General features: G+C 69.8%; 1 protein-coding gene and 1 pseudogene across 4 annotated transcripts; both read right to left on the bottom strand.

Annotated features, from left to right (window-relative positions):
- Window positions 1-24340, bottom strand: PWWP2B (PWWP domain containing 2B). Of its 4 annotated transcripts, XR_009053989.1 has the most exons (4): window positions 24130-24340; window positions 14143-15452; window positions 13839-13967; window positions 1-661 (listed from the first exon to the last, which is right to left on the bottom strand). XR_009053989.1 is itself a non-coding variant. In XM_057737061.1 (3 exons), the coding sequence occupies exons 1-3, from the start codon at window positions 24252-24254 to the stop codon at window positions 648-650; spliced, it is 1449 nt and encodes a 482-aa protein (XP_057593044.1). In that variant the 5' UTR covers window positions 24255-24340; the 3' UTR covers window positions 1-647. The 4 variants fall into 4 exon arrangements, 3 of the variants coding, with proteins under 3 accessions (XP_057593044.1, XP_057593041.1, XP_057593043.1); XM_057737061.1 differs by lacking the exon at window positions 13839-13967; XM_057737058.1 differs by having other exon boundaries at window positions 13839-15452.
- On the bottom strand, window positions 24331-25526 carry LOC130853369 (collagen alpha-1(I) chain-like; annotated as a pseudogene).
- Window positions 25527-26017: the final 491 nt, after the last annotated feature.

A 26017-nucleotide genomic window follows, 5' to 3' on the forward strand; every position in this document is an offset into this window, starting at 1 on the left:
CAGACCTCTTTATTCTCTTACATTTAAACCAAGAGCAGAGCTCATTTTCTTTATCTTTCTTTTTTCTTTTTGGTCTTTAAAGTGACAGAAAGGGGTAGGGAATACGCTCTCACAAACAACAGGCGAGGTTCTTATCCTCTTCACGTTGCAGTCTGACTGCAGAGTGGCAGCCCCGGCACCCGGGGCTGGTGCGGGGCGCATGGCGCCGGCAGGACCGCGCTCTGGACAAACGCGGAGGGGGAGGGGGAGGGGGAGGGGAAGCGGGCGGGGCTCCAGCGCACAGAGACCCCGCCGCCCGCCCGGGGCTGGGGACGGCAGGCCCCCCAGGCGGCTGGCTGTTCCGAGGCCGGCAGGGAGGCGGCTCGGCCCTGCTGCCCCGGGCGCCCGGACCCCGGGGGCGCCCTCGCTGCTGGACTCCGGAGCTTCACAAACCAGAAACGCTAAAGTCTGAGCTGCAGGAATAAATACATTCGGTCGAGGGGAGCCACGGTGTCCGGGGGTCCTCGCGGCCAGGCGCACCTGCTTCCCCCTGGGAGGCCTCGAGCCAGGCTGACCCCGCAGGCCGGGTCTCTGCAGGGTCCTGGGACAGAGTGGGGGCTGCAGGGGACACCCCCAAAGTCGGGACGTGCAGGAGAGCAGCCACGCCCTCACTGTCGGTGACCTGGGGGGAAGCAGAAAGGGACACAGGTTATCTCAGGGTCCAGGGCCGGGGGGCACGCCCCTCAGGGTCCAAGCACCTGTTGGGGCGCCTGCCCAGCTCTTCGGAGCCTCTCGCTCGGGCGCTGCGGCTCCCCAGGCACCCCCACCCCCCAGTTCCCCTCAGCCCTCGCCATCTCAGGAGTCACGCCTCCCTTGGTGCCCCTGCCCCACTGCTGGGGCCGGGCCCCCGAGCCCCGCACCCCCCGTGCCCACCTAGCCACCTCCCAGGGGCCCTGAGCTGCCCGGGGAAGGTCAGGGATCCTCAGTGCTTGTCCTCAGCCCCGCAGCCCCGGGCCAGGCACACGCAGGCTGCAGGGAGGCCGGCTGCTCCGGCGCCTCTCCAGCCACTCACGGCGGGGGGCCTGGGGGAGCGGCCGGCCATGCCCACGCCCCAGGCTCACAGCTCAGACGGTCCCAGCGTGCGGCAGGATGACAACCCGGAGACACACGCCCCCAGCCGGGAGCCCCCCCCCCACCAGCCGCGCCCTCCTGGCTGAAGAGACCCCCTTGGGGTGGGGGGTCAGACCCCGAACAAGGAAATCCTTCCCCACGGTGGTGGGGAGCCAGGCTTCAGCCCTGCTTCCGGGGGCGTCCCCACCTCCCCTCTGACCTGCAGGCAGTCACCCTTGAGCAGGGACGGCGGACACCCCAGCCCAGCGTCTCAGGGCCGACCCCCACCCCCCGAAGACAGCAGGGGGCCCTCGGGGCCGGGCCTCCCCCCGCCCAACGAGCCGGAGGGACGTGTCCTCCACCACAACTGCCCCCCCGCCGGCTCCGCGGCCACAGGAGGCTCCGGGAGGGAGGGGCCCGGGGCCCGGCAGCCCGGGGTCCGGCCGGACCGGGAGCAGCCCCCGCACGGGGGCTGCCGGCCACCAACCGGCTGCGGCCCCCCAGGAGGGGAGGTGCCCCCCCACGAGAAACTACCCGGCCGAGCTGTCTGAAGTCACCGTGTTTTGGGAACGTTTGTTCACAGAGGGACGGTGAACCGAAACAGATACCCTCGCAGAGGCTCCCCCTCCCTCAGAGAGCGGGCAGCCAGTACGCGCTGATACACAAACAGCCCAAAACGAGGAAAATTCTACTCTGCAAAGAACAGAGCTGAAGAGAAACAAAACACACTCATGACTATCTTCACGGATAAGCTGGAATTTTTAATATCAACACTGAATCTTGACTGAGCCAGAAACTCTGTCTGCGTGTGCGTGGGGCAGGGCAACGGGGGTTATGAGGTGGCAAAACCTTCCCTCTCCACAGGGGAGAAAAGCCCATGGAGACGGCCCGCGTGGAGGAATCATGAAGCCAGAAACAGCAGGTTAAGTGGAAGAATGTGGAGAGACGTCCTTCCGTCACACGCGTCACGTCACGCGTGGACTTTCAAACCGCGAACGTATGTAACACAAATGAAAACTCGATGAAAAGAAACCGTGTTCGGGAGCATCTTACCAGAAGTGAAACGGGAACCCAAGCCTTTTCCCGTTTATATTTAAAATATAAAATCCAGGAGACAGACCTGCACAGAGAAACGCAAACACGCCCCACGGTGCCCGCGGCTGCACGGGCCCCGAGCCCTGGGTCAGCGGAGGGGCCCTCGCCCGCCACCGTTGCCGCTCGGAGCGCGGGTCTGGCCGGGAGGTGGGCAAGGGGACCCGCTGCCCCGCTCCTTATCCAAAGTGCCCAGAATTCCAACGACAAGCAAGGGAACGCCAGCAGGGACCTCAGCAACCTGGACTGCACAGGCTCCGGCCGCCGCCGGTGGCCGGGCTCCACCCCTGCCTGTGACCGTCCCCCAAGGCTGCAGGGAAAGCTCCTGGCCACAAGCAAGAGCCCGATTCGGGCTGTGCAGGTGGGACCCCTCTCTGCCCCCCATGTCTCCCCATCACCCCGGACCCGAAGCTCGGTCACGGCCCCCAGGCCCATCCAATGAAGCAGCCCGGCATCGGACGGAGAGGGCCGGGGGCTCCAGAGCCAGCTCCAGAGCGATGTGGCCCGGGCAGGACCCTTAAGCAAACACAAGAAAGAGCTCTAAGTCCTGAGTGTAGCACTAAGGCCCTGCTAAGCAGACCTGTCCACCCAGGGCGGCAGGCTTCCAGGCTCCGGGCACCCCTGGAGAGGATAAGCCTCTGGGCGTGTCGTCCACTAAGCCACACCTGGACCCAGGGCCCAGAACCTCCCCAACCCGGGGCCCAGAGCCCTAACTCAGGGCCATATCCCAAAGCTGGGGCCCCGTACCTGCGGCCGGGTCTGTCCTGCCCATCAGGGCCCACCTCCTCCAGGAGCACCCGGGGCTGGGCAGACACTCGGCGGCAGGGAAGGCACTGCTGTGTTGGCTGCAGCAGGTTCCCAGGACACTGCCCTCGGCAAAAACCACCAAAACCATAAAACAAAATCCTGGAACCTGCTCTCGAATTCCCAGTCGCCTCCCGCCCAAACGGTCTGAGCCACCAAATACCCTCCCCAGATGCCAGTTCTGGGATCAGGCCCTCCCAACACGGGTGGTCTCCCTTCTGCAGGTGCCCCAGGACAGGGCGGCCTCACTGCCGGACCTTCCACCCCCGAGTCCCCGGCGACCAGAGCCCCAGCAGAGGTGGGGGCGGGGGGGGGCGGGGGCGAGGACAGGGTGCAGACGCGGGACGGCAGCGATGACCACAGCCCTGGTGGTCAGGGCCGAGCGCGCACACGTGGGTGCGTTCAGGTGAGTGTCCTTGTGTGGGCGCCAAGAGTAGGAACCCACCACGGCACAGGACCTGGATTCTCCGAGATCTCAGAGATCAGAGGGGCGACTGCAGGTGAGAAGCTTCTGCCTCGGGAAGCCCCCTGCGGGTTCCGCGCCTGCGGCACCCACACGATCCCCCCACGGAGCCCGGCGGGTCACCCTCGCCGCCAGCCGCGCACGCACAGACCTCCCGGAGCACCGACGGGGGCTCCTAAACCCAGGCCACGAGGCCAGGCCCCCACATCGCCAGGCTCCACTTTCCAAGCCCTGGAAGGCCGCCCTCCACCCTGCAGATCCGAGGAGACGAGCGGTCCCCGCCTGAGAGCACAGCCCCTCCCAGCACCATCCTCCTGCAAACACCCCTCCCCTCCCTCCTGTCCGCCTCCCAGCGGGGAAAGCGGCTGTCACGCCCCGGCCCCCGCCCCCACCGCTCCCCCCATGGCTGTGGCACATCCAGACGGGAGCCCCCGCCAAGCAGGGGGTCTCGTCCCCGTGGGGGTCCCTCTCAAGCCTCCACAAGGGCCCAAAGCGGCGAGATCCGGTGAGGAGGGCGGTCGGGGGCTGCGGAGATCAGGGCCGGGGCGGCCGGCACAGGCGGGAGCAGCCGCGCTCAGGATCCGCGAAGCCCCCGTTGATCCAGTGTTTCAGGATTTGAAAGGGGCTCAGAAAAGGCAACTGCCTCACTGCAGAGACACAGGGCCCGGGGGTGCTCAGAGTCGACTGCGTCCCCGTTGTACAGCTCGACCTCTGGCGACGTCGTGAAGCTCCTGGTGGCCGCGGCCCTGGGGAGACGCACCCGCCAGGCCCTCTCCCTCCGCACCCTGAGGCCTCTGCCAGCAGGAGAGAGCCCCACGCGGAGGCCCCGGGGGACGGTGGTGACTCCGCGTCTGTCCCACCTCCCTCCGGGGGCAGCCAGCGGCCAGCTCTCGAAGCCCTCAGGCTGGCCTGGGCCTCCGTGAGGACAGCAGGGGTTCTCAAAACTCTGGGGACAGACCTGGAACTTCCCTGTCCCTTCCTCCTGACGGCTCAGCCCGGGGAGATGCCCCTGAGAAGGAGACAGGCCCTCCGCCTGGGCCACGGCTCTCCTCCCACCCCGCGCAGACACCCGCCCTCTAACCACGGGACGCTCCCTCCGGGCGGGGCGGCCCCTGCCCCTTCAGCACGACAGCCTGGGCAGCCCCCCAGAGCGCCAGCCCTGCTGCCCCCCCCCACCCCCGAGACTACGGGAAGGGCACAGACCACGCAGAGGCTGCTGCGGTGGTCCCCTGGAGGAAAGCTCATTTTCCTAGGGGCTCCCGGGGGAGGACGCCCACCGGCCAGGAACCGACGCCGCTGCCCAGCAAGCTTCCTCACCCTTCCCCCGGGCCCCGCCCCGCCGAGAACCGCCCCACCGCTGCCCAGCCCCGTCCCGGCCAGGAGCCCCCCCCCCCCCCGCCACACCCGCGGAGGTGGCAGCAGCTACAGCCTCCACCCCACACAGGCCGCAGCCTCCCCCAGCCTCCTGGGCCTCTGCCTCCCCGGCCCAGCTCCCAAGGCTGCCCTGCCTGGTCTGAGCCGCTGGCACCCCAGTGACTGGGTCCACCCCCAGCCTTGACGGGGGCGGGCAGGGCGACGTGGCCCTACAGCCGACCTGTGACCCGGGGCTCCGAGGAGGGGCCGCAGCGCTGGAGCCACAGGCCGCCTAGGACCGGGAGGCAAATGCCACCCGCACCCAGCACGGCTCCCTGCGGGCAGCCACCCCCGCGGCCCGGCCGCTTCTTCCCTGCTGGAGCAGGGAGATCGAGACGCTTCCGCGCACCAGGGCCACCGGTGGGAGGGGCCTCTGCCACGATTCCACACCAAGGCAGCGCGTCCGCAGAACCAGAGCCGGGTCTCCCCACGAAGGTGCTGGGGCACAGGCCCACCGCCCTGGGCTCCCCGCGGCACATCCCAGCCTGGGGTCTCCCGCTTAGAAAGCGACCCCCAGCCCACTCCCCACACAGGCCGGGGGGTGGGCTGGTCAGGAATCCCGGGTTCGGATCCTCCACAGGGGCTAAGCCGCCTGCAGACGGGGGAGCTGTTGAGAAGATGGGGGGACGGGAGGGCTCCCCTCCCCCACAACAGGGCCTGGGCTGCAGGACAATGACCAGGCCAGCTAGGCTCAACACGAGACCCGAGCTGCCAAGTCCTGTTCCCCACACCACAGCCCCCCAAAAAGTGGTGATGTCAGGGTGGCTCGAGCAAAAAAGTGAAGCAGCCATGGTCGGAAGTGAGGCCACGGAGCCTCCCAGAGAAGGGAGCACCGTTAAGCGGCCGTGGCCTGGCATCGCTGACGTCACCTGGGAAGACAGCCATGCCTGGCATCACCGATGTCACCTGGGAAGGTGGCCACGGCCTGGTATCACCAATGTCACCTGGGAAGGTGGCCACGCCTGGTATCACCAATGTCACCTGGGAAGGTGGCCACGGCCTGGCATCGCTGATGTCACCTGGGAAGGTGGCCACGGCCTGGTATCACCAATGTCACCTGAGAAGACGGCGCATGGCCTGGCATTGCCGATGTCACCTGGGAAGGCGGCCCACGGCAGCCCTGTAGTCACGTGACCTTCCATGGGCCATGTACTGTGGCTCTGCCCATCAGGAAGATCTAAGGCACAGCGACTCCCTCAACCCTGTGGAGACCAGTGAGGCGCTGGCTGTCACCCCCAAGCGCCTACCTCCCCAGTCACCCGCTTGGTCCCGTGGTCCCTTCGGCCACACCCAGGCTGCACCAGGCCTGGGGAGACCCTGGCCCAGACACGGGGGCGGGGACAGCTCCAAGGAGCGCTGCTCCTCCGGGATGGAGCGTCGGAGGCGGCTGCTGACGTCATTTCCCAGGGAACCTGCAGGGTTGGCACACGGCCCACCTCCTGGTCCAGAGGCCCAGGCGGCCCCTTCCCCCAGCCAGTGCCGCCCCTCCACCCAGACCTGCCATGTAGCCCAGGTGCAGACGCCTCCCACTCAGGGTTCTTAACCCAGAGACCTGACGGGGCAGCTGTCAAGCCGCCCGGAGCCTGACGGTCCTCCCGGGTCCCTTCCACCATGGCTGGGAAGTGTCTCCCCTTGCCTGAGGGTGGGTGGGCACGCGTCGAGCATGCAGCCCTGCCTCCCCAAGGCCAGGGGCTGCTGGACACACAGGGAGAGCCTGGCCTGGGCACGTGTCTCCCCACCGGCAGGACAGGGTGCCACAGCCCCCCCCCCCCCCCCCCACCGCAGCGATGCAGCCCAGCGAGCAGAGCACCAGGAACCCGGCGCCGGGCAGGGCAGCGGAGGGGCCGCACCCGGCGCCCAGACCCCGCCGAGGCCCCCAGCAGGCAGGCCTCCACGTGCATTACCGCGTGCCGGGCAGCGCGTGGGGCTGGGTGTGCGGGCACGTACTTCCTCCAAGGGGAGGCCCCGAACAGAACAGCAGGGAACGAAGGAGTGGGCTGTGAAGGGACTGTGGCAAACAAAGCTGCCGGGATGGGGCCCGTCAGGATCACGGCCGCAGGCGGGGGCCTGGGAGCGCGTCCCCGAGGCAGTGGCGGCCCGTCGGGCCCAGAGCAGGGGTGGGGGGCCCTGCAGCCCAGCCACACGGTGCCGAGGGCTGGGGGAGGGGTGCCCTACGCGTCTGCTTCTGTCGCGAACACCCCCGAGAGGAGGCCTGCAGGTGGAGGGCAGCACGGAGGGGCCGGGACGACACTCGGACTGACTGGGGACCCTCCGAAGTGGGCACGGGCTCACAGGCAGGAGCTGAATGTCCAGGAACCTCTACAGACGGGAAGAAAAATGAAATCGACGACCCTGACGGTCTCCGAGGTCATGACAACCACGGAGGGGGCCCTGCCCTGATGTCTCTGAAACAGGAATCCGGCGTGACCCCCGGAGCACCAGACCCCAGGGACAAAAAGCCTGCGAGGAAAGCTCAGTCTCTTCCCACGCATCGCCCACGGGCAAGCTGGCGGCACCACTGTCTGAAACGATTACAAACATGATGTGGTCTACATATACGAGATATTTGACATATGTTAACTTTCACGTGTAGCATTGTGTTAATATCACTAAGAACCAAGATTTTTAGTTGAGGAGCTAGAGATGCAAACATGGACGTCGAAGAAGGAAAAACCGTGAGTTCGAAACATCAGTGAGGGACGTCCCTGGTGGACCAGTGGCTAAGGCTTCGCCTTCCCATGCAGGGGGCGCGGGCTTGACCCCTGGTTGGGGAGCTAGGACCCCACAGGCCTCGGGGCTGAAAAACCAAAATATAAAACAGAAGCAATACCTGAAACACAAATTCAACGAAGACTTTAAAAGTGGTCCACATTAAAAAAAATCTTAAAGAAAGAACAATCAGGGTGAAATCATGATTTCTTTCCTCCTGAAAGTAATTCCGAGATCCGTTAGCTGTAAAGGGTAAGAAACGGTATGACCCCCACAGCCAGGCCCCCTCGCGCCCAGGCAAAATCGCTGGACTCCACGCCCCTGGAGAGCACCCAGGACCCCTCGGGAAATGGCTGACCCCGTGTCTGGGCCGGACGTGCCCCCGGCAGCCCACACTCCCGAGTCCTGGCAGAGACCGCCGTGGCCATCACGGCCCTCGGGCCGACGCGCCTGGCCAATGACAGGATGACCTGGGCATCGGAGAGGACACCTGCCTGGGTTGAAGGAGCCGACCCTGCGTCTGTGAGACATGCTGGTCCCCTGGAAGGTGCTAGGGACCAACTCCGATGCTCGGCCCTCTGTTCTGTGAGACTGCCTGTAAAGGTGACCCAAGTGTCACCGCAGGATGGCTAAGGGGCTCCCGACAGGCAGCGGAGGGACCACCGTGCCGTGGAGGACCCCCGCGTCCCGTGGCGCAGGAGCGCAGAGCTCGGGCCCCTCCCCGTGCGCCCGGGACCTCCGCCCCTGGGGCAGGTGCTCCGTCCGGGGCGGGGCGGAGAAGCAGGATCAGAACAGGGATGCGTGTTTGGCGTGGGCGGTGGGGAGCCCCGGGACAGCGTGGTGAAGGCGTCTCACGGGGCAGGGGCAGCCCTGGGCCTGGCAGGCCCAGCCCCGGGGGGTGGGGTGTGCCGCGGCGCCTCCTCCAGGCCGCGAGAAGCGCCCGCACCGGCAGGGACCCCGGCAGAGCAGCTGCACACACGGGCCTGCGTCCCACGCTGCGCCCCCCGCCCCCACCTACGGCGGCCGCAGGAGGGGTGGGGCCTCGCAATGACAGGCCTTCGTTTCCTCTGGAACAAAATAATTACAACCTTCGCAGAGGACCTGCGCTCCCTGAAGGACATTTTTATTCAGCACCGGGAGAGAGAGAGGCCCGCTGGGGGCCCTCGGCCGCGGACGCGGTCCTGAAAGGAAGACACGCAGGAGCAGAGGGGCACCCTGGAGGCGGGTCTGGACGCCGCCGCCCGCGTGACCGTGGCCGTGGCCGTGACCAGAGGGCGGGGCGGCGGACGCCAGCAGCCAGGCCGCGTGGTTTCCGGGCAGTTTCCTGGCCACCGAGGTCTCTGTTTCCCGGGAGAGTCACCTCCTGGAGCGGACAGGGGCCCCGGTGCGGCCGGGCCGGCCTTCTGGAACAGGGGTCCTTCCTCAGCGCTGGCTCTGGCCCCTTCACCGCCGGCTGCCCGTCCCGGCCCGGCACGGCCCGGCGGGGTCGCGAGCGGTGCACGGACCCACGGGGCTGTTGAGCGGGCGACGGGGCCCCACCCTGGAACCTGGGACGTCCCCTCCGTGGGGCAGGGGTGGCAGGTGGGAGGGGCTGAGGGCTGGCCGAAGCCGGCGGCCCACAGATGCCTTACAGCATCCCTGCCGGGGGCGCGGCGGGGAGAGTCCGCACAGCCAGAGGCCCCGTGGCACGAGGCCACAGGCCCAGGAGCGCCCGAGCCCCCAGGGCTGGGGGAGGCAGGGAGCACCCTCCCTGGAGCCCCAGAGGGCGCTCAGCCCCGCCGGCACCTTGACTTCAGGCTTCTGGCCTCCAGAACTGTGAGAAGAGATTTCTGTTGCTTCCAGCTGCCTGGTGTCAGGTCATCTGTGACAGAGGCCACTGCACGCGCACAGGGGACGAGGCTCACCCCCTGGGTGCCCTCCACTCAGTGAAACGGAAAACCCAGCACTAGAAGCTGCCCAGGGAGGCATGGCAAGGGCAGCTCTGCTGAGAGAGCCCCGAAAGCTCCCTGCAGGCCAGCAGCCCGGCCGCTCGGGAGGGAAGGGAAGGGGCCGGGGCCCTCCCAGCTCACACGGAGCCTGTGAACTTCCCGCTGGGCTGGGAGGCTGGCACATGGGGTGGCGTTCTGTGCTCTCACTCCATCCCTGGGCTCCAGGGCAGCACAGAAGCTGCTGTCGGGGCTCCCAGGACACCTGGGCACCCGTCCCCGCACCACCTGGGCCCTTGGGGTGTGCTCCCCGAGGCCACGCACCCAGTAACCGCTCCATCACCGCCTGCTTCTCCCTGGGGGGGCCTGCAGGGTGGGCGAGGCCCCCACCCCGTCCCTGCGTGCCCACTGCCTCCCCCCGGGTCCTCAGTCCACCGTGCTGCCCACTCTCTGTCCAGCCCTCCCTCCTGGGCTCCCACGGGCCTCACACCTCTGGCCACCGCTGTCCGCCTCTCCACTGCTCTGAGCTTCCCCCTCGAGCGGCCATTCCGTGGGGCCCCTTCCTACACTGCCCCACCCCTGCCACGACCTCATCATCCCACAAATCCACCACCCAGCCCAACGCTCTTCTGAGGCTGGACCCCAAGATGCCTCCCAGCCGAGACCTGGCAACTAGAGCACCCCCTCTGCGACCAGCAAAGGGCACAGCGGTCCCTGAGGTCCGGGAGCGCCCAGCGCCCCAGCCCGGCCCCTGGGCCTCTACCCCCCGCCCCCTGTGGCCCTCTGACTGACCCCCCGTCCTGGTTTCAGCCTCCGTCCTCTGGCACATCCTTCCGGCCTCCGGGACCCGTCACAGTCAGGGGATCTCTCCCACAGCACCCCTGTGCTGAGGATAAGGCCACAGCCGGGGCCTCAGCCCACCAGGCCCACCTCGGCCCCCCTCCCTGCCCCTAAGGCCAGGCCGGCTTCCCTCTGCCACAGGCCCTGGCACACGCTACTCCCCCCCGCCCCAGATGCTCCTCCTCATCATGATTAGCTCACCATTCTAATCTCGGCTATGTGTCACCTCCTCCAGGAAGGCTTCCCAGATGCCCAGTCCAAATCAGCTTCCTCACCAGACATTCTGCTGGGAGGCCCTCGTCCCCTCTCGGCACATTCCTGGGCGTGTTTATGCATGAACCTGGGGACCGTGAGTCACAGCCCTCTCCCTGGCCCCCCAGGCAAGGGCCTCGGTGACTCTGTGCACACGTCTGTGCACCATCCAGCACAGCACTCGGTCTTCGGTGGGCCGGTGGGGGGTGGCCGGGTAGAGAAGAGGGACGTGACCGGGTCTGAGAGGAAGAGGCCCTGGGGTTCACACCGCACCCGGGAGGAGCTGCCATCACCTGTCAGGTTAGGGGGCTGGCCCTGCACTTGGGGTGTCCCCGTCCACCTGCAGGACCCTCGCCCCCGACCAGCGGGCAGCAGGAGCTGCCCAGCCCCTCCAGGCAGCAGTGCGACCCCCCCGGAAAACAGCCAGAAAGGCGGCCGCGGACAAGTCCCCTCACTTGTCCCCCGCCACCCGAGGCAGCTGTCACTGTCACCGTGAGAAGGGGAACCAAGGCTTGGCAACGCCAGCCTGCGGGGACCAGGGCAGGACCAGGCGCCCTCGGGAGACACCCCGGGCCCCGCTGTGGCCCACGAGCGCCCCGGGGGCGGTGCCCGCTGAGGGCCCCTGTGCCCGGCCAGGCCCTGCTGGCCTCTCCCCAGGGCGCTGGCCGCCAGGCCCCAGGCCAGCTCAGCAACTCTGGCAGTGTTCACGTGGGCACCCACCTCCCAGCAGGGCGGTGGGGGGTCTCTCAGGGACGAGGTGCCGCGCACACCCCTGGTGGGGCCCACCCACATCTGCTGAGACTCTCCTGACACGTCCTGTGGGCAGCATGGACACCCCCGCGTCCCGGGAGCTCCTGGCACCGCCTCCGCCACCCTCGGGCGGCTGAGGGCCCGCTGGGCCGGGCCGGGGAGGCCGGTGAGCAGAGCTTGGAGGACCACCTTCCCTTCCCCTGCAGCAGGCCTCCCGGCCGAGGGCCAGGCCCTGGTGCCCCTCCCAGCTCTCCCTTGGGGGCCTGGTGGTCCCACGCCAGCCTCCTCCTCCCAGGATGAGCCCAGGTGCCAGGGACCACGGCCCCTCCCTCAGCCGCACCACTGGGCACCTCCACCAGCATCTCATGCAAGTCCTGCCCAGACTCTCCCCCTGCCCCAGTCCCCCCTCCCTCGCTTGCCGGGGGAAGCCCACCTTCCCCAGTGAAGGCAGCTCCCTGTTTCCCTTCCAAGAAGCAGGCTGGACGGCCTGCCCCCCAAACACCCGACACTTGAAAGCAAACTCGAGACCGCCGAGACCCCGGCCTGCTGACGCCAGTGGATCAGCCACCCGGCTGGCACAGACCTCGGCTCAGTCTTTAACGCTCAAAACACAAAACCCAGAAGCCCATCGGGCAAAACCACTTTGTGCTGCGGCGCCAAAAGGATCCAGCCCCCCACCCCCCGCTGGGCTCCCAGGGCTCCACACCCCACAGGGGCAGCTGGGCACAGCCCCAGAACCCAGGCCCCCACAGCTGGCAAACCCGTCCGGTGAGATTCCTCTCCGATTCCTGATACACAGAGAGAGCCCTGAACCTACGGGGTTGCCTCCGCCCACGCCAGGGGCCTGCGGGCGAGCCACCCCCAGACCAGGCCAGAGACAGGCTGGGCTGCGTGAGCAGAGGGGCACGGAGAGAGGCAGGGCCCCACGGGGGTCCCCGGGCCAGCGGGTGCCCCTAAGCCGGGCCACAGCGGAGGGACGCCCGGGAGGCCAAGGCCAGGGTAGCCGCCCTCTCCCCGGGCCCCTCCCGCTCAGGTGAGCCAGGGACCCTCCCTGCGGGGTGCCCTCACCTGAGACCCTCGCTGGCTGGATGCCACCAGGTTGGTACCCCGCCCGCGGACGTGCCTGGTTCCCCGGAGGAGAGTCCTGAGAGCGACTCAGGAGGCAACCCGGGAGGCAGGTGGGGGAGGGGTGGGGACAGGCCCCAGAGGCCCCAAAGGCCCCGGCAGGGCCCCAGACGCCGCCTCACTGCTACGTCTTCAATCCCGGGGCCCCGCGGCCCCTGGCAGCAGTGAGGGAGCACCAAGCACGCCACAAACCCTCACCGCCACACGCCAGCTGGCCCGGCCCGGGCCTGAAGGCTCACACCCGGGCCGTTGGCCTGGACAGGTGGCTGAGCAGCAGAGCCAAGCCAGACAAGGTCACCCGGAGGCCCGGAGATGAAGGCAGAGGCCCAGCGCGTCCTCTGGGCACAGCCCCCAGCCCCCTGCTCCTGTGGGCGTGGGCACGGGGCCACGGAGCCAGGGAGAGGCCACAAGCTACCCCCAGCAGGGAGCCCGCCGTGCCCGCTCTGGTCCACCTAAGCAGCCCGGAGCCTCGGGGGACCATGGCCTGCCCAGGACCAACCGGGGGAGGACAGAGGGGAGTTGGCAGTGGGCAGAGGGGCGGGCCAGGGACCCGCTGGACACACCCCACAGCCCAGGGACCAGGGCTGGGGGCGGCCATGGGATGAGAACACGCCCACTACCTGCCTGTATCTCAGGGCCCAGGGGGAGCTCAGGGGAGATGGCCTCGGCCCCTCGGCTGCTTCCTGACACCCCACAGGGTGACCCGACATGCCACACGGTGACGCCCCGACCCACCTGGGGACACGGCATCTGCACAGGTGACGGTTCCAACCCCAGGTGGTGACACCCCCAACCCCACGGAGGCTCCCTGAGGCCTGTGGCCAGAGGTCCTGCAAAGCTTTCTTGCGGGGAAAGACGCAGGGCTAGGCACTGGCCTGGGGACAGATCTCAGGGACCACCCCCCAGGAGCCTGGAGCCCCGGCACCAAGGTCCAGGACCCACCAAGGTCCAGGACCCACGCTGCGCCAGGAGAGGAGCGCTGGGCCACACGCCCGCCCGCAGCTCAGTGACCTCCCTCCTTCCCGCACAGCCAGACCCCTGGACCACCTGCGGGCAGGAGGAGGGGAGGGGAGGGAGGCAGGCAGGCTCCAGTCTGGGAAGAGTAACAGAGGAAGCCCCTCCCTGCACTCAGCCCACCCCGTCTGTCCAAGCCCTCCCCTTTCTTTAAAACCCTCCCCTTTCTCCAAAAGGCTAACGAAAGAGCAAGGAGATCTTCTATGGCCTTTGAAAAATGGCCGCAAAACACACACCAGCTCTGTTCTGTGACGACGAGCCTGCTTGTAAAGCGCTCGCTGAGGCCCAGGGCGGAGGGACAGCCCAGACGCAGACGCAGGCTCCGACGGCCCGAGAGAGGCTGCCTCCACGCACACACTCACCTGGTCGGGAACCCGGGCTAGGTTTCAAACTGGGTTAAGAGCTCCCTGATTTCCGGGGCCACGTGCCGGGCGGCCCTGGCAGCCTCTGCTATGGCTTTCCGGTACATCCCTTTCTTCTTACGGTTAAATCTCAGTTTGAAAAATTCAGAGAAAGGGGAGAGTTTTGAAATGGACAAGAATGATGTAGTTGGAGAACCAAACCACGAGACTTTCGCTTCTTGCCAGGAGGGCTCCCCATCCTCCTTCTGGCTAAGACTGATGTCCAGGACACGTGCTGGCCACCAAGGAAAACCATGAACCTTACCCCACACGATGTCCCCTACGGCCACGGTCCTTCCGTCTTCGGTAACGCACTTGGAGACGCTCTGTGTGTGCAGCCTGACCGTCAGGGGCGGCACAGTTGGCCGCGCATCCTTGGACGAGGACGGCACCGAGGCGCCGTCGCCGGACGAGAGGTCACACGTGTCTGGTGACGTCACTTCTGAGCTGGAGGATTTGGACTCGTCTAGGCTGTCGCTGCTCCACGCGGACGCGCTGGCACAGCCAGTCCTCCGGGGACAGGCAGCGAGAAAAGCCAGGCCGCCGGGCTCGTGCTCACCCCGGGGACGCCCCTTGCAGTCATCGTCCTCGCCGGAGCTCCCGGAAGACGAGTCCGCCAGCCCACCGCGGGCAGCGCCGTCGGCCAGGGGCGCGGGCGAGCCGGCCCGGGGGCCGCGCCCACAGCCCTCGAGCCCCTCCACCAGCTCGGCCCTGTACAGCGGCTCCCGCTCGCCGGCCTCCAGGCGGCGCGGCTTCAGGCGGATCTTGGGGGGCGGCGGGGCGGCGCCGGCGGGGGGGGGCCGCGTCAGCTTCAGCTTTGGGATGGAGGCGGGCCCCCCGCCGGGTGGCCTGTCCCTGGGCGCCTCGGGGTCCGGGCCTCCCCCGGGCGGGGCCTCTGGGGGGCAGAAGGGCTCCAGGGAGCCGTGCACGCGGGAGGGGATCTCCACCACCTCGCCGGTGCCCTGGGGCGTGCTGTAGCAGATCTTGATGACCGGGCTCCGCGGGACCCGCGCCGCCTCCCGCCTCTCCCGCCTGCTCCTCTTCGCCACGGCCGCGTCGCCTCCGCCGTCAGGGTCCTCGGGCTTGCGGGGCTCCCTGCGCGGCCGGGGGGCGGCCGGGGGGCCGGGGCCGGCCTCCGGGGGGCTCACGGTGCTCTTGCACTTCTCACAGAGCACCTGGCGTGGCCGCAGGCGGATGGGGCTCAGGGCCGGGTGGCCGGGGTCGCGGTTGCGGGACAGGCGCCTCCGGGTCCTCTTGATGCCCCGCGGGGGCGGCTGCGGCACCCACTGCCTGTAGGTGTCCCTCAGCCAGAGCGGGGGAGGGAAGGGGGCGCCCTCGAAGTAGGGCGGGAACGGGGGCAGGCTGCCGGCGGGCAGCGGCGGCACGAGGGCCGGCGGCGGCTCCGGGCCGGCGGTCTCGGGGGGCCGGGCCCCGCCGGGGGGTGGCGGGCCGCCCGTCCCCAGCGGCATCGCCTCTGCGTCCCCCGCCGCGGGGGCCGGGCCGGGGCAGCCGTGGACGGGGGGGTCCTGGGCCTGGGGCAGCGGAGCCGACGGGGGCAGGCCGAAGAGGCCGGACCTGGGGGGAGACAGAGAGGGACGGTCAGGACAGCCGGACACCGCCGCACCCGGCTCCCACGCCCGAGGGCCCGGCAGGGTCTCCCGGCTTCAACCGAGGCCAGTGCCCCCCCGCGCGCGCCCAGGGGCCTCGCAGGTGGGGCTGTGACCCCGGGTGTCACGTGACCAACGTCGAGCCCGTTGGGCCCGACAGGCCCCGAGCCGCCACGCCTCAGTTCGTGGCAACAAGGCGAGCCGGGGCTCGGAGCTGCAGCCCTCCCGGGGCCCGGGAAACCGAGGCGGGGATCCGGCTCCTGGGCCGGGCCGGGCCGGGCCTCGGGCGGCAGGCTGCTGGGCGGCCAGCGGCCCCGGCTCACGGGCCCCACCCGCTCACTGCCCTCCTCCCGAGGGAGGCACGCCCACAAGGAAGACCCTCACGGTGGCACCGGGAGGACCCCCAGGCCCAGGACAGCCCAGAGGACCAGGGTCCCGGGAGCGGGACGTGTGTCTGGGAGTGGGGGCCGCTCGTTCACGGCCAGGCCCGGCGGGGACGGGGTCGCGACCAAACCAGAGCCGCGCCCTCCTGAACGCTGAGACGGGCGCACCTGTGTCCACGGCCCTCGGTGAGGCTGTCGCCCAGGCCACCCCTGCCCACCACGATCTGGAAGGACCACCCCTCCTGCCTGGCACCCCTTCCCTCCAGGCGGCACAGATAAGGCCACGTGACCCACGGGAAAGGGCCAGAGAAGGCAGAAGGGCCCCCTCCCACAAGGACCCACAACAGAGGCCAGGCGCGGGCCGGCCCCCCAGGGCTCCCCTGCTAGGACTCTCTCCCCAGGAAGCGCAGGGCCAGCGGCCTCCACGCAGGGTCCCGGCATCGACGGCTTTAGGGTGGCCCCCTCTCAGAGCCCCGGTCAAGCCCAGGCCCGGCGCTGGGCATGTCCGGGGGTCACATCTGAGCAGTGAGCTGCTCTCGGGGCAGCAAGGAAACACTCCTCCACGTAACAAAACCCAAGCCCGGACAGGCCACTCCTTCCTCAGCTGTGACACACGTGACTGTGCACGCGTGATTTAATCTGTAAGAACTGCTTCAGCCACAAACTGGTTTAATTTTTAAGCACAAAACCAGACCCCTAGCTGGTTTAGAGAAGCGAGGTTTAGCATACTGCACCTCAGTCTCTCCCACCCTTTTGTAATTCAATCAGAGTAGAAAAGATAAGTGAGCTTTGCTGTTTCTCAATTTCCAAATGACTTCTGCATCTACCGTTCTCCAGAAGAATCAAGGGCTGCTAAGACCGGCCAAGTGGCCGTGACACCTCCGTGTCCAGCAGGTGGCCCGGGGAACCCGTGGCCGGAAGGCGCCCCTGACCCTCCAGAGGGGAGCGGAGTGCAGGTTACGGGGAGGCACGTGGCCCGCAGAGCCGGCAGGAGGGCGGAGTGGGATGGGGCCCGGCTCTGTGGCCAAAGGGCTGTCACCGGCGTGACAGCCCAGCGTGGGAGGGTGCGTCTGCCGTGGGAACACCGCCCAAGGCTTAATTCAAGATCACTGGGGAAAGCCCAGAAATCACATCAAACTTCTAACTTTCTTCTTTTTTCCTATCAAGTCTAATTCCCTCTGTTTAAGGCCATCTCCCCTGAATCTAAAGTCTTTGTGAGTGGAGCTGCGGGGGGCCAGGGAGGAGCTTCACATTCTTCGCTTCCATGCCCAGAGGGTCCAGCAAACCAGGGCCACGGCCAGCTGCCCTCTGCTCGGCCGTAGAGGATGCAGCCCATTCAGACGGTTGACCAGCGCCTGAAACTGACAGGGATGGAGGGAAGAGACGGGAGGAGGAGGGGTATGGGGGGGGGGGCAGTAGGGCCAGCCTGGGGCAGCGTCCAGCCACGGGCCAGCAGCAGGGGACCCGACCCCCTCTGAGGTGGGATTTTGCTCTGGGTGGGGGACAGCCATGGCGATGCCGCCCCTTCCCCCCCACCCCCTGCTGGGCGTGCGGCTCTTCGCGGGCCCCCCTCTCTGGAGGACCAAGCCAACCCCCCCGGACGGGCACCCAACTGCGGCCCCCACAGCCACGGGCCCCCACATCCCAGCGGAGCAATGGCGACCCCAAGAAGCGCAGGCCACGTCTGCAAGTGGTGGCCACCACGGGGCACGTCGCTCAGCTCCCGCAGCCACCGTGGAAAGCAGGCATGCATGGTTTCCACGCCAGGGTGGGAACAGGGTGGGAAAGGGGGCCCCAGGATCACGCGCTCAGCTGGCAGCTGCACGCTCACCAGCCCCAGGCCGGGCACTGGGCACACAGACCCCACGGCCCACGGGCCGAGTCAGCCACCAGCTTTGGTACGTCAGGTGTGATGGGCACCTAGCCGCACCTGCTGCCCGCAGGCGGTCCCCGCGGCCGTGCCGAGCACCTGCGCCAGATGCCACGTGGCCACCAGCCCTCCACAGAAAAAGTCCGCCTGAGTCCAGGTGTGGGCTACAAGCCCCCACGCAGGGTGGTGACAGGCGGGTGTGTCTCAAGCCTCACCCGGGTCCCAGGCATCCCCGCAGGACGGGACCCCACCCCTGGTTCACGCCTCTCCGCAGGCCCCCCGCGGACACTCAGAACAGCCGAGAACGTGGCAAATGGAACCCAGGCTCGTGCACGCACAGCATCCACACCCGCGCGCACACACGCGCACCAGGGGTCCCGCAGGCCGGGGGCCCACCCACCAGGCCGCATCCACACACCTGGGCCGGGAGGGGTCCTCCCAAGGCCTCCCCAGAACCCACGTCCTGCCCACCCTTCGCAGGTACCTAGGCCGTGAACGGGGGACTCACGGTGACACCCTCCTCTTCATCTGCCTTCCCCCTGCCCCATCCCAGGGCCCTGCGCCGTCACCCCACGAGGACCCGGCCGCACCCCTCCTCGGGCTCTGCTCCTCCCCCTGCCGGGTGGGGCCCAGGGACCCCAGGACCCCTGGGCGGCCCCTTCCCTGTCATCCCCCGACCCCGGCCCATCTTCCCCCTAGGACCCTCCGTGGCAGGACTCTGTACTCAGACTGCCTGCCCCTCGGCCAGCCGGCCCGGGGGCTCAGCAGTCTCCCTGGCCACCTCTCCGCACACACAGGCTGGGGACGGGTGGGGGCCCTGCGGCTATGGCCCATTCAGGGAGGTTTCCGCCCTGTTGGTCGCGCACGCCCCTCGGAGGAGGGGTCTCTGCATGTTTGTGATGGTGAGAGACCCAGGCCCGGACCTGAGCCGGAGCCTCAAGCCGCGGGCCCGCGGGTGGGCCGGGCTGCACCCACCAGGCACAGACGGGGTCTGGACCCGCCCCTGCCCTGGCAGATCAAAGCCAGGCAGCCTCGACTGTGAGCGATGCCCGCCCCTGCCCTGGGGTGAGTGTCCCCTCTGCCCACGGGGGCTGCGGCCTGGAGCGGGGAGGTTCCTTCCACACGGGCCGGTGGGACGGCACCGTGGCGGCCACGGCAGGCCCCGTGACTCGGGCGCTTCCTTCCCACAGCTGCCGCCCTGCCCAGGCCACACCCACGCCCGCCAGTGGGTAAAAAACAGGGCCAGTGGGACCCTGGCTGCCGGCTGCAGGCCACGGGCGGGTTCTCTGTCTGTGGCCCCCTGAGATGCCACCATCGCCGTGCCCATTTCTCGGATGGGACAGTGAGGCTGAGGAAGACCAGGGAGCCCGGCGGGCTGGGGGACAGGCAGGGTCTGTGCTTGTGCCTCAGCTCTGCCGCCTCGGGGTGCGGAGATGGCACCAGGCCAGGCCACTGTCTCTGGGGAGGACCTCAGCAACCTGTCCCTCGGGGCGCCTACTGGACCTCTGGGCACAAGGCACAGCCCGACGAAGGCCTGTGGGTCGACCACGGGGCCGGGCCCCTCCGTGAGGCCGGGCTGTGCCCACATGGGCCTGCACCCAGGGACGGAGGCCCCCGCCGGTCTGGCAGAGCCCCACAGGTGAGGCTGCAGGGCCGTGGCAGGCAGAGGCCTGGGGTGGCCCTGAGGCCACCAGGTGAGAGGGCCTGCCAGGCCTCAGGCGAGGGCCCCAGGCACCCCCACTGTCCCGACCTCTGCGACGCGGTGAGTCTGGACTCACCGGGCCCCCCAGGTGGGCCCCAGCCAAGGTGGAGAGAAGGAGCCCAGAGAGGAGCCCTGGGGGCTGGGGTGACTCGCGGCGGGAGGCAGGGCCTGGCCAGCCTCGACCGCGAGCGCCAGGCCGGCAAGCTCCCCAGGCGGAAACCCAAGGGGCCCTGAGCAAACCTCAGCGTCACGTCCTCGGGGAGCTGGGGGCGCGGCAAGTGACCTGCGCTTTGAGAGAGGCTGGGGAGACGGCGCTGGGGAGAGAAGTCTGCGCAGGGAGGTCAGCCAGGAGGCCTGCAGGCTCAGACCCCAAAGCACAGCAGTTCTGCTCCCACGGGAGCAGGAGACAGCGTCCGCAGGGTCAGCCACGGCTCTGCCCAGGTGGGGGCATGGCCGCCGGCACGGACAGGGACCCCGAGGGCAGCAGCCCGGCCCGTGGTCCTCCGTGGGGCACCCGTGGCCGAGCCTCACTCACCCACCTCCCTGGGGTTCGTCTGTGCCTGCAGCCTAGCAACCCCACAGAGCAGCCGGGCCTGGGTGGGCGCGCGGCCAGGAGGAGCCGCCTGCCAGAGCGCGGGGCCTTCCCCTGCCCCCCCCACCCCCCGCTCCCCCGGGCTTCAGGCCTGGGGCCCGCCGGCAGCCTCCGACCCCGGCCAGGTCCCCATCTGCCCTGGACCTTCCTTCCTCGTCCTCCCACAGGGCGAAGACACCCTGGTGTCTGTAAAGGGGTGAGACGACGTGGCTGCTGGAACAGAAACGTCCCAGGGGCCGAAGCCCAGGGCCAGGCGCCTAGGGCAGCCCCCCAGAGCGGGTACCCGAGTGCGCGGAGCCTGCAGCCCCAAGACAGGCCCGAGGCCCGAGGCGAGGCCCACCCTGCGGCCGGGGCGCTACGCCCCAGCATTGGTTTAGAAAACACACAGCCGTTTCTCTCCCGCACAGCCCTGCCAACAGACAGCCCTAGGGCTGGAGCCCCGAGGGAGGGGAGGGGCAGGCGGGTGCCAGGCTGCTGTGCACAGAGGTCCACCGCGGCTCAGGGAGTTGGGGAAAACAGGGTGACAGGGGAAGCTGCAGCCCGGACACCAGAGTGGCCCTCATCCAGGGCCACGTGTGGGACCCTGCCCCTCCCCCGTGGGTATCAACCCAGGTCCCCATCACAGCTGGTCCCCAGAGGCCCGGATCAAAGGCTGAAGGGCCTTCAGCATCACCCCATAGGACTCCTGTGACTGCGAGCCTCCTCCCAGGAGACAAGGCCAGGTTCCCAGCCAACCCCCCCCCCCACCCCCCCCACCCCCCCGCTTGGAGCAGCTCTGGAGACTAGCCATGCCCGCCAGATCCCCCTGCCAGGCAAGTGCCCCCTGGCTGCAGGTCATGCCACCCTGTGATGCACTGGCACTCTCAGTCCCTCCAGCTCCCAAGGGCAGGGAGGGGAGCCCGGTGGGGCCTGGACACGGCGTGCACCCAGGAGGGAGCAGGGGTGCTTGCCTGCCCAGGGACGGGCCTTGGCTGGGATTCTTGACTGGCTGAGTCTCCAGAAGCCTGGGTCCCCCCCGCCCCCGGGTGGGGTGTGGGCCACAGAGGCCCAGGAGTCTCGCGTGGTGACGGCACCCTGGGTGACTCACACTGGGGAAGTTTAAGAAACTCCCGCCTAGAGGTCAAGGCCGGAGGCTTCGGGTTGGCCGTGTCCGACAGGCGGCTGGCCCTCATGCCCAGTGTCCGGGAGCCCAACTCTTCACTCTGAGCCTTTGCTGTCCTCGGGCCATCCCACCTGAGGTCCTCACCCAGAGGTACACCCTTCAATCACCCACAAAGCAACGCCCACACCCACCCTGCACCCCAGCCCGGGGAGTGGAGCTGGGGGGTCGCGGCAGGCCGGGGCTGTCCGCACCAACATGTGTGAGGAGGCACACTGCCCGCGGAGACGCCGGAGGCCTGCGGGCAGCAGCGGCACGCCGGGGACCTGGGCCGCTTCCTCTCACACAGGAGGTGCTCAGTGAACCCACGGGGACGCAGGAACCTCAGGCACTCAGAGCAGCCGAGGGTCTGGCTTCAGGTCACACAGCAGCCCGGCGGCAGGTTCACGACTCGGGCGGAGGAGGCACTCGGCACCGGCCCAGTGGCTCCGAGCACCTGCTGGGACCGCGGCCTGGCCTCCCCGGACAGACGGACACTCAGCCCAGAGCTCCCGGCGCACTGAGGGACAGGCGCCTCCTCCCTAGGGCCCCCACATGAGCTCTGGTTGTTGGGCCCCGCCGCAGGAGAGAACCTGGGAACCTGGTTCTCTCCGGGGGGCCACTCTGTCCTCCCAAGCCCCTGGGTCCACCCACGTGCTCGAGAAGCACTGACACGTGACAGTGACCGGACTGCGCCCGGCCGGGGCACCACGGGCACACTGGCCTACTGGCCTGCTGCCCTGACCAGACGCAGCACCCGCCCGCTGCTCCGGGAGCCGCAGGCCCGGGGAGGGGCGCGCGCCTGCAATCTGAGCCCCCAGCTGCCCTCCCCGCCTGTCAGTGCCCACGCCCCACACGCACGGGGCCTCACGGACCAGCCCTGCCACCGTGATGCGCGGGGGAGGGGGAGCGGGCCCCGGGGAGACACTGGCCTCCGGGAAGGCAGGTCGGTGCCGTGAGCCCCGAGCCCGAGGCCGGGCCCCTCTGCCAGAGACCCCCGGGCCAGATCACAAGCTGCCCCCAGACCCTGCCCAGCAAGCTGGCTGTAAACACGAGCTTCGCAACTCACACGCCTACGGCAGAAAACTGGGATGAGGATGACCCCGCGGGGGACCTGCATAGGGGAGGCGGGGCGGGCAGGCGCAGGGGCCGCGTCAGGGCCGAGCCTCAGACAACGGGACGGCTCGCCAGAGGCCAGCTTTATCCTCAGCTTCTCTGCGGGCACTGGGGGGGGGCCCTCAAGTCAGAAAGAGGCGCTGCTGAGCAGAGCTGTGCCCACCAAGGCCCCGCTCCCGCTTCCGTGGGCGGCTCCGGTGACAGCCTCATGTGGCCGTGGCAGGGCTGCCGCCCACACGGCCTACAGCTGCCAGTTCCCATGCTGGGATCCCAGCAGAGCCTGCTTCCTTCCAGAGGGGGTGAGGAAGCGGGTGGGGGTGGGGCGTAGCTCTCCAAACCAGGTTATCCACAGGCTGCGGGGATGGGGACCCTGGTGGGAGGCAGAGGCCAAGGGTGGGGAGTCTGCAGCCTCTGCAGACACCCCCAGCCACAAGTTCGCCCCGCAGCCACCCTTGACCTGAGTCGTGGAGCCCAGAAATCGGGGGTGGGGGACCTCCTGCAGGTGTCCCTCTCCAGGGAGGAAAGGCCAGGCAGGGCTGTGTAGGCGACGCCGGGGTGCAGCCCCCGCACAGACCCGGGAGCGGGAGCAGGCCGGCAGCCCCGCTCGAGGGAGGAAGTGGCGGCCATCGGTGGCGGGGGGGCCTCCGCCACCCCCGGGCACAGGCCTGGCAGCTTCCAGGTGGCTCTGCTGCGGCCCCTGAGGGTCACTGGGTCCCACCAGGCACCCTCTGCAGGAGCCAACGGGGAGCAGTCACCTGGGAGGCCATATGTTAAGTCACGTGACTTGTACACACACGGCTCTGCCACGTCTAATGAGGAGCTGATGCCAGCAGAGTGACTGCTGGAAGGTGACGGTCCTCCTGTCACATGCCCGCCACCGGCACACAATCTGGGCTCCACCAAGGGAAAAAGTTGGGCCTCTGCGAAGGGGAGCCATTTACTGCTCCAGGTTCAGGTTCAAAATCAGGCCCAGCTGGAGCCTCAAGACATTAGCGCCTGATTAATGCCTAATCATTTATCTGCGCGACAGCTCAGCGCCATGTGACACTGTATCCAGGAGACTCCTTCCCGCCGCAGGCATCCCTGCAGCCGGCGCACAGGTGCGGCTCAGGACGGATGTGCCCCCGGGGCTGCCCGGGGACCCCGGCACCAGCGCAGCCAGGCTGCCGCAGGGCGCCCAGCGCCGGTCTGCAACGCGTATCTTTTGGGGTCCTGCTCTGCCCGAGGCTCCTCAACAGCGGCCGGCGTTTGTAAATGCTGCCCCTGGACACAGCTGCCCGCCACCCACCTGGCCTCAGCCCCGACTGCCGCCAGGAGCCGGGGCCCGTGGCCCTGCGCGCGGCCCCCCCGCCTGTGAGAACGCACAGGGCGAGCGCGGCGGCGCCTCCGCGCCCGGTCCCCGCAGCCCACCGGGGGACAGCCCTGCAGACAGCCCGGTCCAACAGTGCGTCTGAACAAAGAAAAGTGCGCTGGCGACGGCGGCCGTGCGGAGTTCGGGGCCGGGCGGCGCGGCGGCGGGCGCGGGGTCCGGGGCTCCGCGCGCCGCGCCCGGGCTCCGGCGCGGCGCCCCCCGCCGTCCCCGCCCGGCCGCGCGGTCCCCCGCCCGAAAAGTCGCGCCGACTTCGCGAAGCACTTTCGCCCCCCGAGGGGCGGCCGCGCTCGCGCACCCCGAAACCGGGCCCGGGGAAACCGAAAGCGGGCGCCGGCGCCAGGCCGCCCCGCCCCGCCCCGGAGCGGCCCCGGCCCCGGGCCAGCGTGGGGGGTGGGGTGGGGGGGGGAGGTGTCCCGAGGGGATCCGGGGGGAGGGGGGTGGTCCCGGGGCCCGCGCCCGCGCCCCCGCTCACTTTTTGGTGCAGTCCAGCAGGATCCCGGCGAAGCTGCGCGGGCCGCAGCTCACGGTGACCAGCAGCGCGCCGTTGACGACCTGCTCCACCCGCGCGGGCAGCCGGCAGCCGGCCCGCGGCTCCATGCTCCGCGGCCCGGCCCGGCCCCCGCCCCGCGCCGGGTCAGCCCCGCGCGTGACGCCGCCCGCCGGCCGCCTGACGTCACAAAGCTCCGCTCGGGGCGGCCTGCGCGAGCGGGCCGGGGGCGCCGGGAGGGGCGCGCGGGCGGGGTGCGGCGGGCCGGGGCAGGGCCGGGGCAGCGCCGCGCTCCACCCCCGCGACGCTGGCCGCGAGCGCCCGCCGAGAGGACCCGAGCGCCGGCGCCGGGGACCCCGCCTCCCCGGCCGGGGGTCCGCGCGGGGCGCCTTCCCCCCTCCTCGCCCCGGCCCCGGCCCCGGCCCTACGCTCCCCCCCCCACCGTCCCCGTGTCGCCGGGTTCCCCGCCTCCGGGTCTGGCGCCGGGTGGCCACCCGGACACCGCGGGGAGGAAGTCCCGGCGGCGCGAGCAGGAAGCCCAGCGGGCCGGGCCGGGGAGACGCGGGGCGCCGCGGGGACCCCGGCAGGCCCGCCGCAGCGGCCCAGCCTCGCCCTCGCCGCCGGGGGGGGGGGGCACTTGACGACCCTCTTGCGGTCGGAGCCCCCCCGGGGTGACGGGAGGGCGCGCGCGCGCGGCTCCGGGCGGCCCGCCGCGGAGTCGGGGAGGGTGATGCCGTCCGCGAGTCTAGGTCGCGTGACCCCCGGGTTGCGGGCGACCCCCGGTGCGGCCGGAGGGGCCGGGGCGCCAGGCGGCCCGTGCACGACAGAGAGGATCGAGCTCCCCGAGCGAGAGCGGGGCTCCCCGGCGCTCGCAGCCGGGCCGCTGGCGGGGGCAGCGGGCGGTGGCGGCGACGGGCGGACGCGAGGCCCCCGCCCGGGCCCTGCTCCCGCGCGCCTCGGGCCCAGGGCCGGCTCGCGACCTCGCCGAGCACTTGCGCGTCCCGCACGCGGCTCGGGACCCCGCGGGCCGCCCCCTGGGCCCAAACCCTTGCGGTGACCTTGCCCCGAGCGCGGCCCGACACGGGCGCCTGAGCCGGGCTCGCTGCGCTCCGCTGGGTACCGGAGGCCGGCGGGCGGCCGGTTGTCCTGACGACCCGGACGCCGCCGCCGCCGCCCGGCCCCGCCCCTGCCAGCGGGCCAGGGCCCGCCCGGCTCGGACGTGAGCCGCGGCCGCCACCCCCGGCGCCGCCGCCGACAGTGGGCCGCAGCGGCGCCGCCCGGCCTCGCCCTCCGGCGGCCGCCCGGCGCGGGGAGCCGGCTGAGAGGAGCCCCGGCGGAGCCAGGGCCCCGCGGAGACCTCGCGGGGCTCCACCGCCCCACATCGTACGAGGCTGGGGATCCAGGCCCCGGGAGCCAGGGCCCGGCCCCAAGCAGCCCTGAGCGCGGACGGAGCGCCTGCCCCTTGCAAGGCCCGGGTTCCAGCACACACCAGGCTCCCCCTGCGGAGAGAGGGTCGCCACCGGGAGGCCTCGGGCACCTGACGCGGTCCAGCCCCCTCCCTGGGACTGCTGGACCCCAGGGGCCCTGACTGCTGTCTGCACCCCGGGCCTGCGCAGCCTCCTCTCTCCAGAGCTGGGTGGGGCTGATTTTGGAGCGGAAAGGCCAGACAGCAGGGACCCCTGCTGGCACGGGGAGGGGGACTGGCGGGAGGCTGGCTGCCTGCTCAGCACAGGCGCCAGCGTACTGGAGGTGCCCGCTGGGCGTTGCCCTTCCCTGGCACTGGGGACACACAGCACCCGGAACTAGGCAGTGGGGGTTTGAGTCAGCTCTGAGCTGCTGGGGTGCCACGGGTGGGTCCTGTCAATGTGTGCAC

This window comes from Hippopotamus amphibius, chromosome 5, assembly GCF_030028045.1.
Source record: "Hippopotamus amphibius kiboko isolate mHipAmp2 chromosome 5, mHipAmp2.hap2, whole genome shotgun sequence".
Classification (NCBI taxonomy): Eukaryota; Metazoa; Chordata; class Mammalia; order Artiodactyla; family Hippopotamidae; genus Hippopotamus; species Hippopotamus amphibius.

Excerpts from the sequence above, each read along its gene's own strand:
- PWWP2B (XM_057737058.1), bottom strand. The coding sequence starts at position 24,254 with ATGGAGCCGCGGGCCGGCTGCCGGCTGCCCGCGCGGGTGGAGCAGGTC. Across the intron at positions 15,453-24,129 it reads CTGCTGGACTGCACCAAAAA|GTCCGGCCTCTTCGGCCTGC; the intron begins GTGAGCGGGGGC and ends GTCTCCCCCCAG.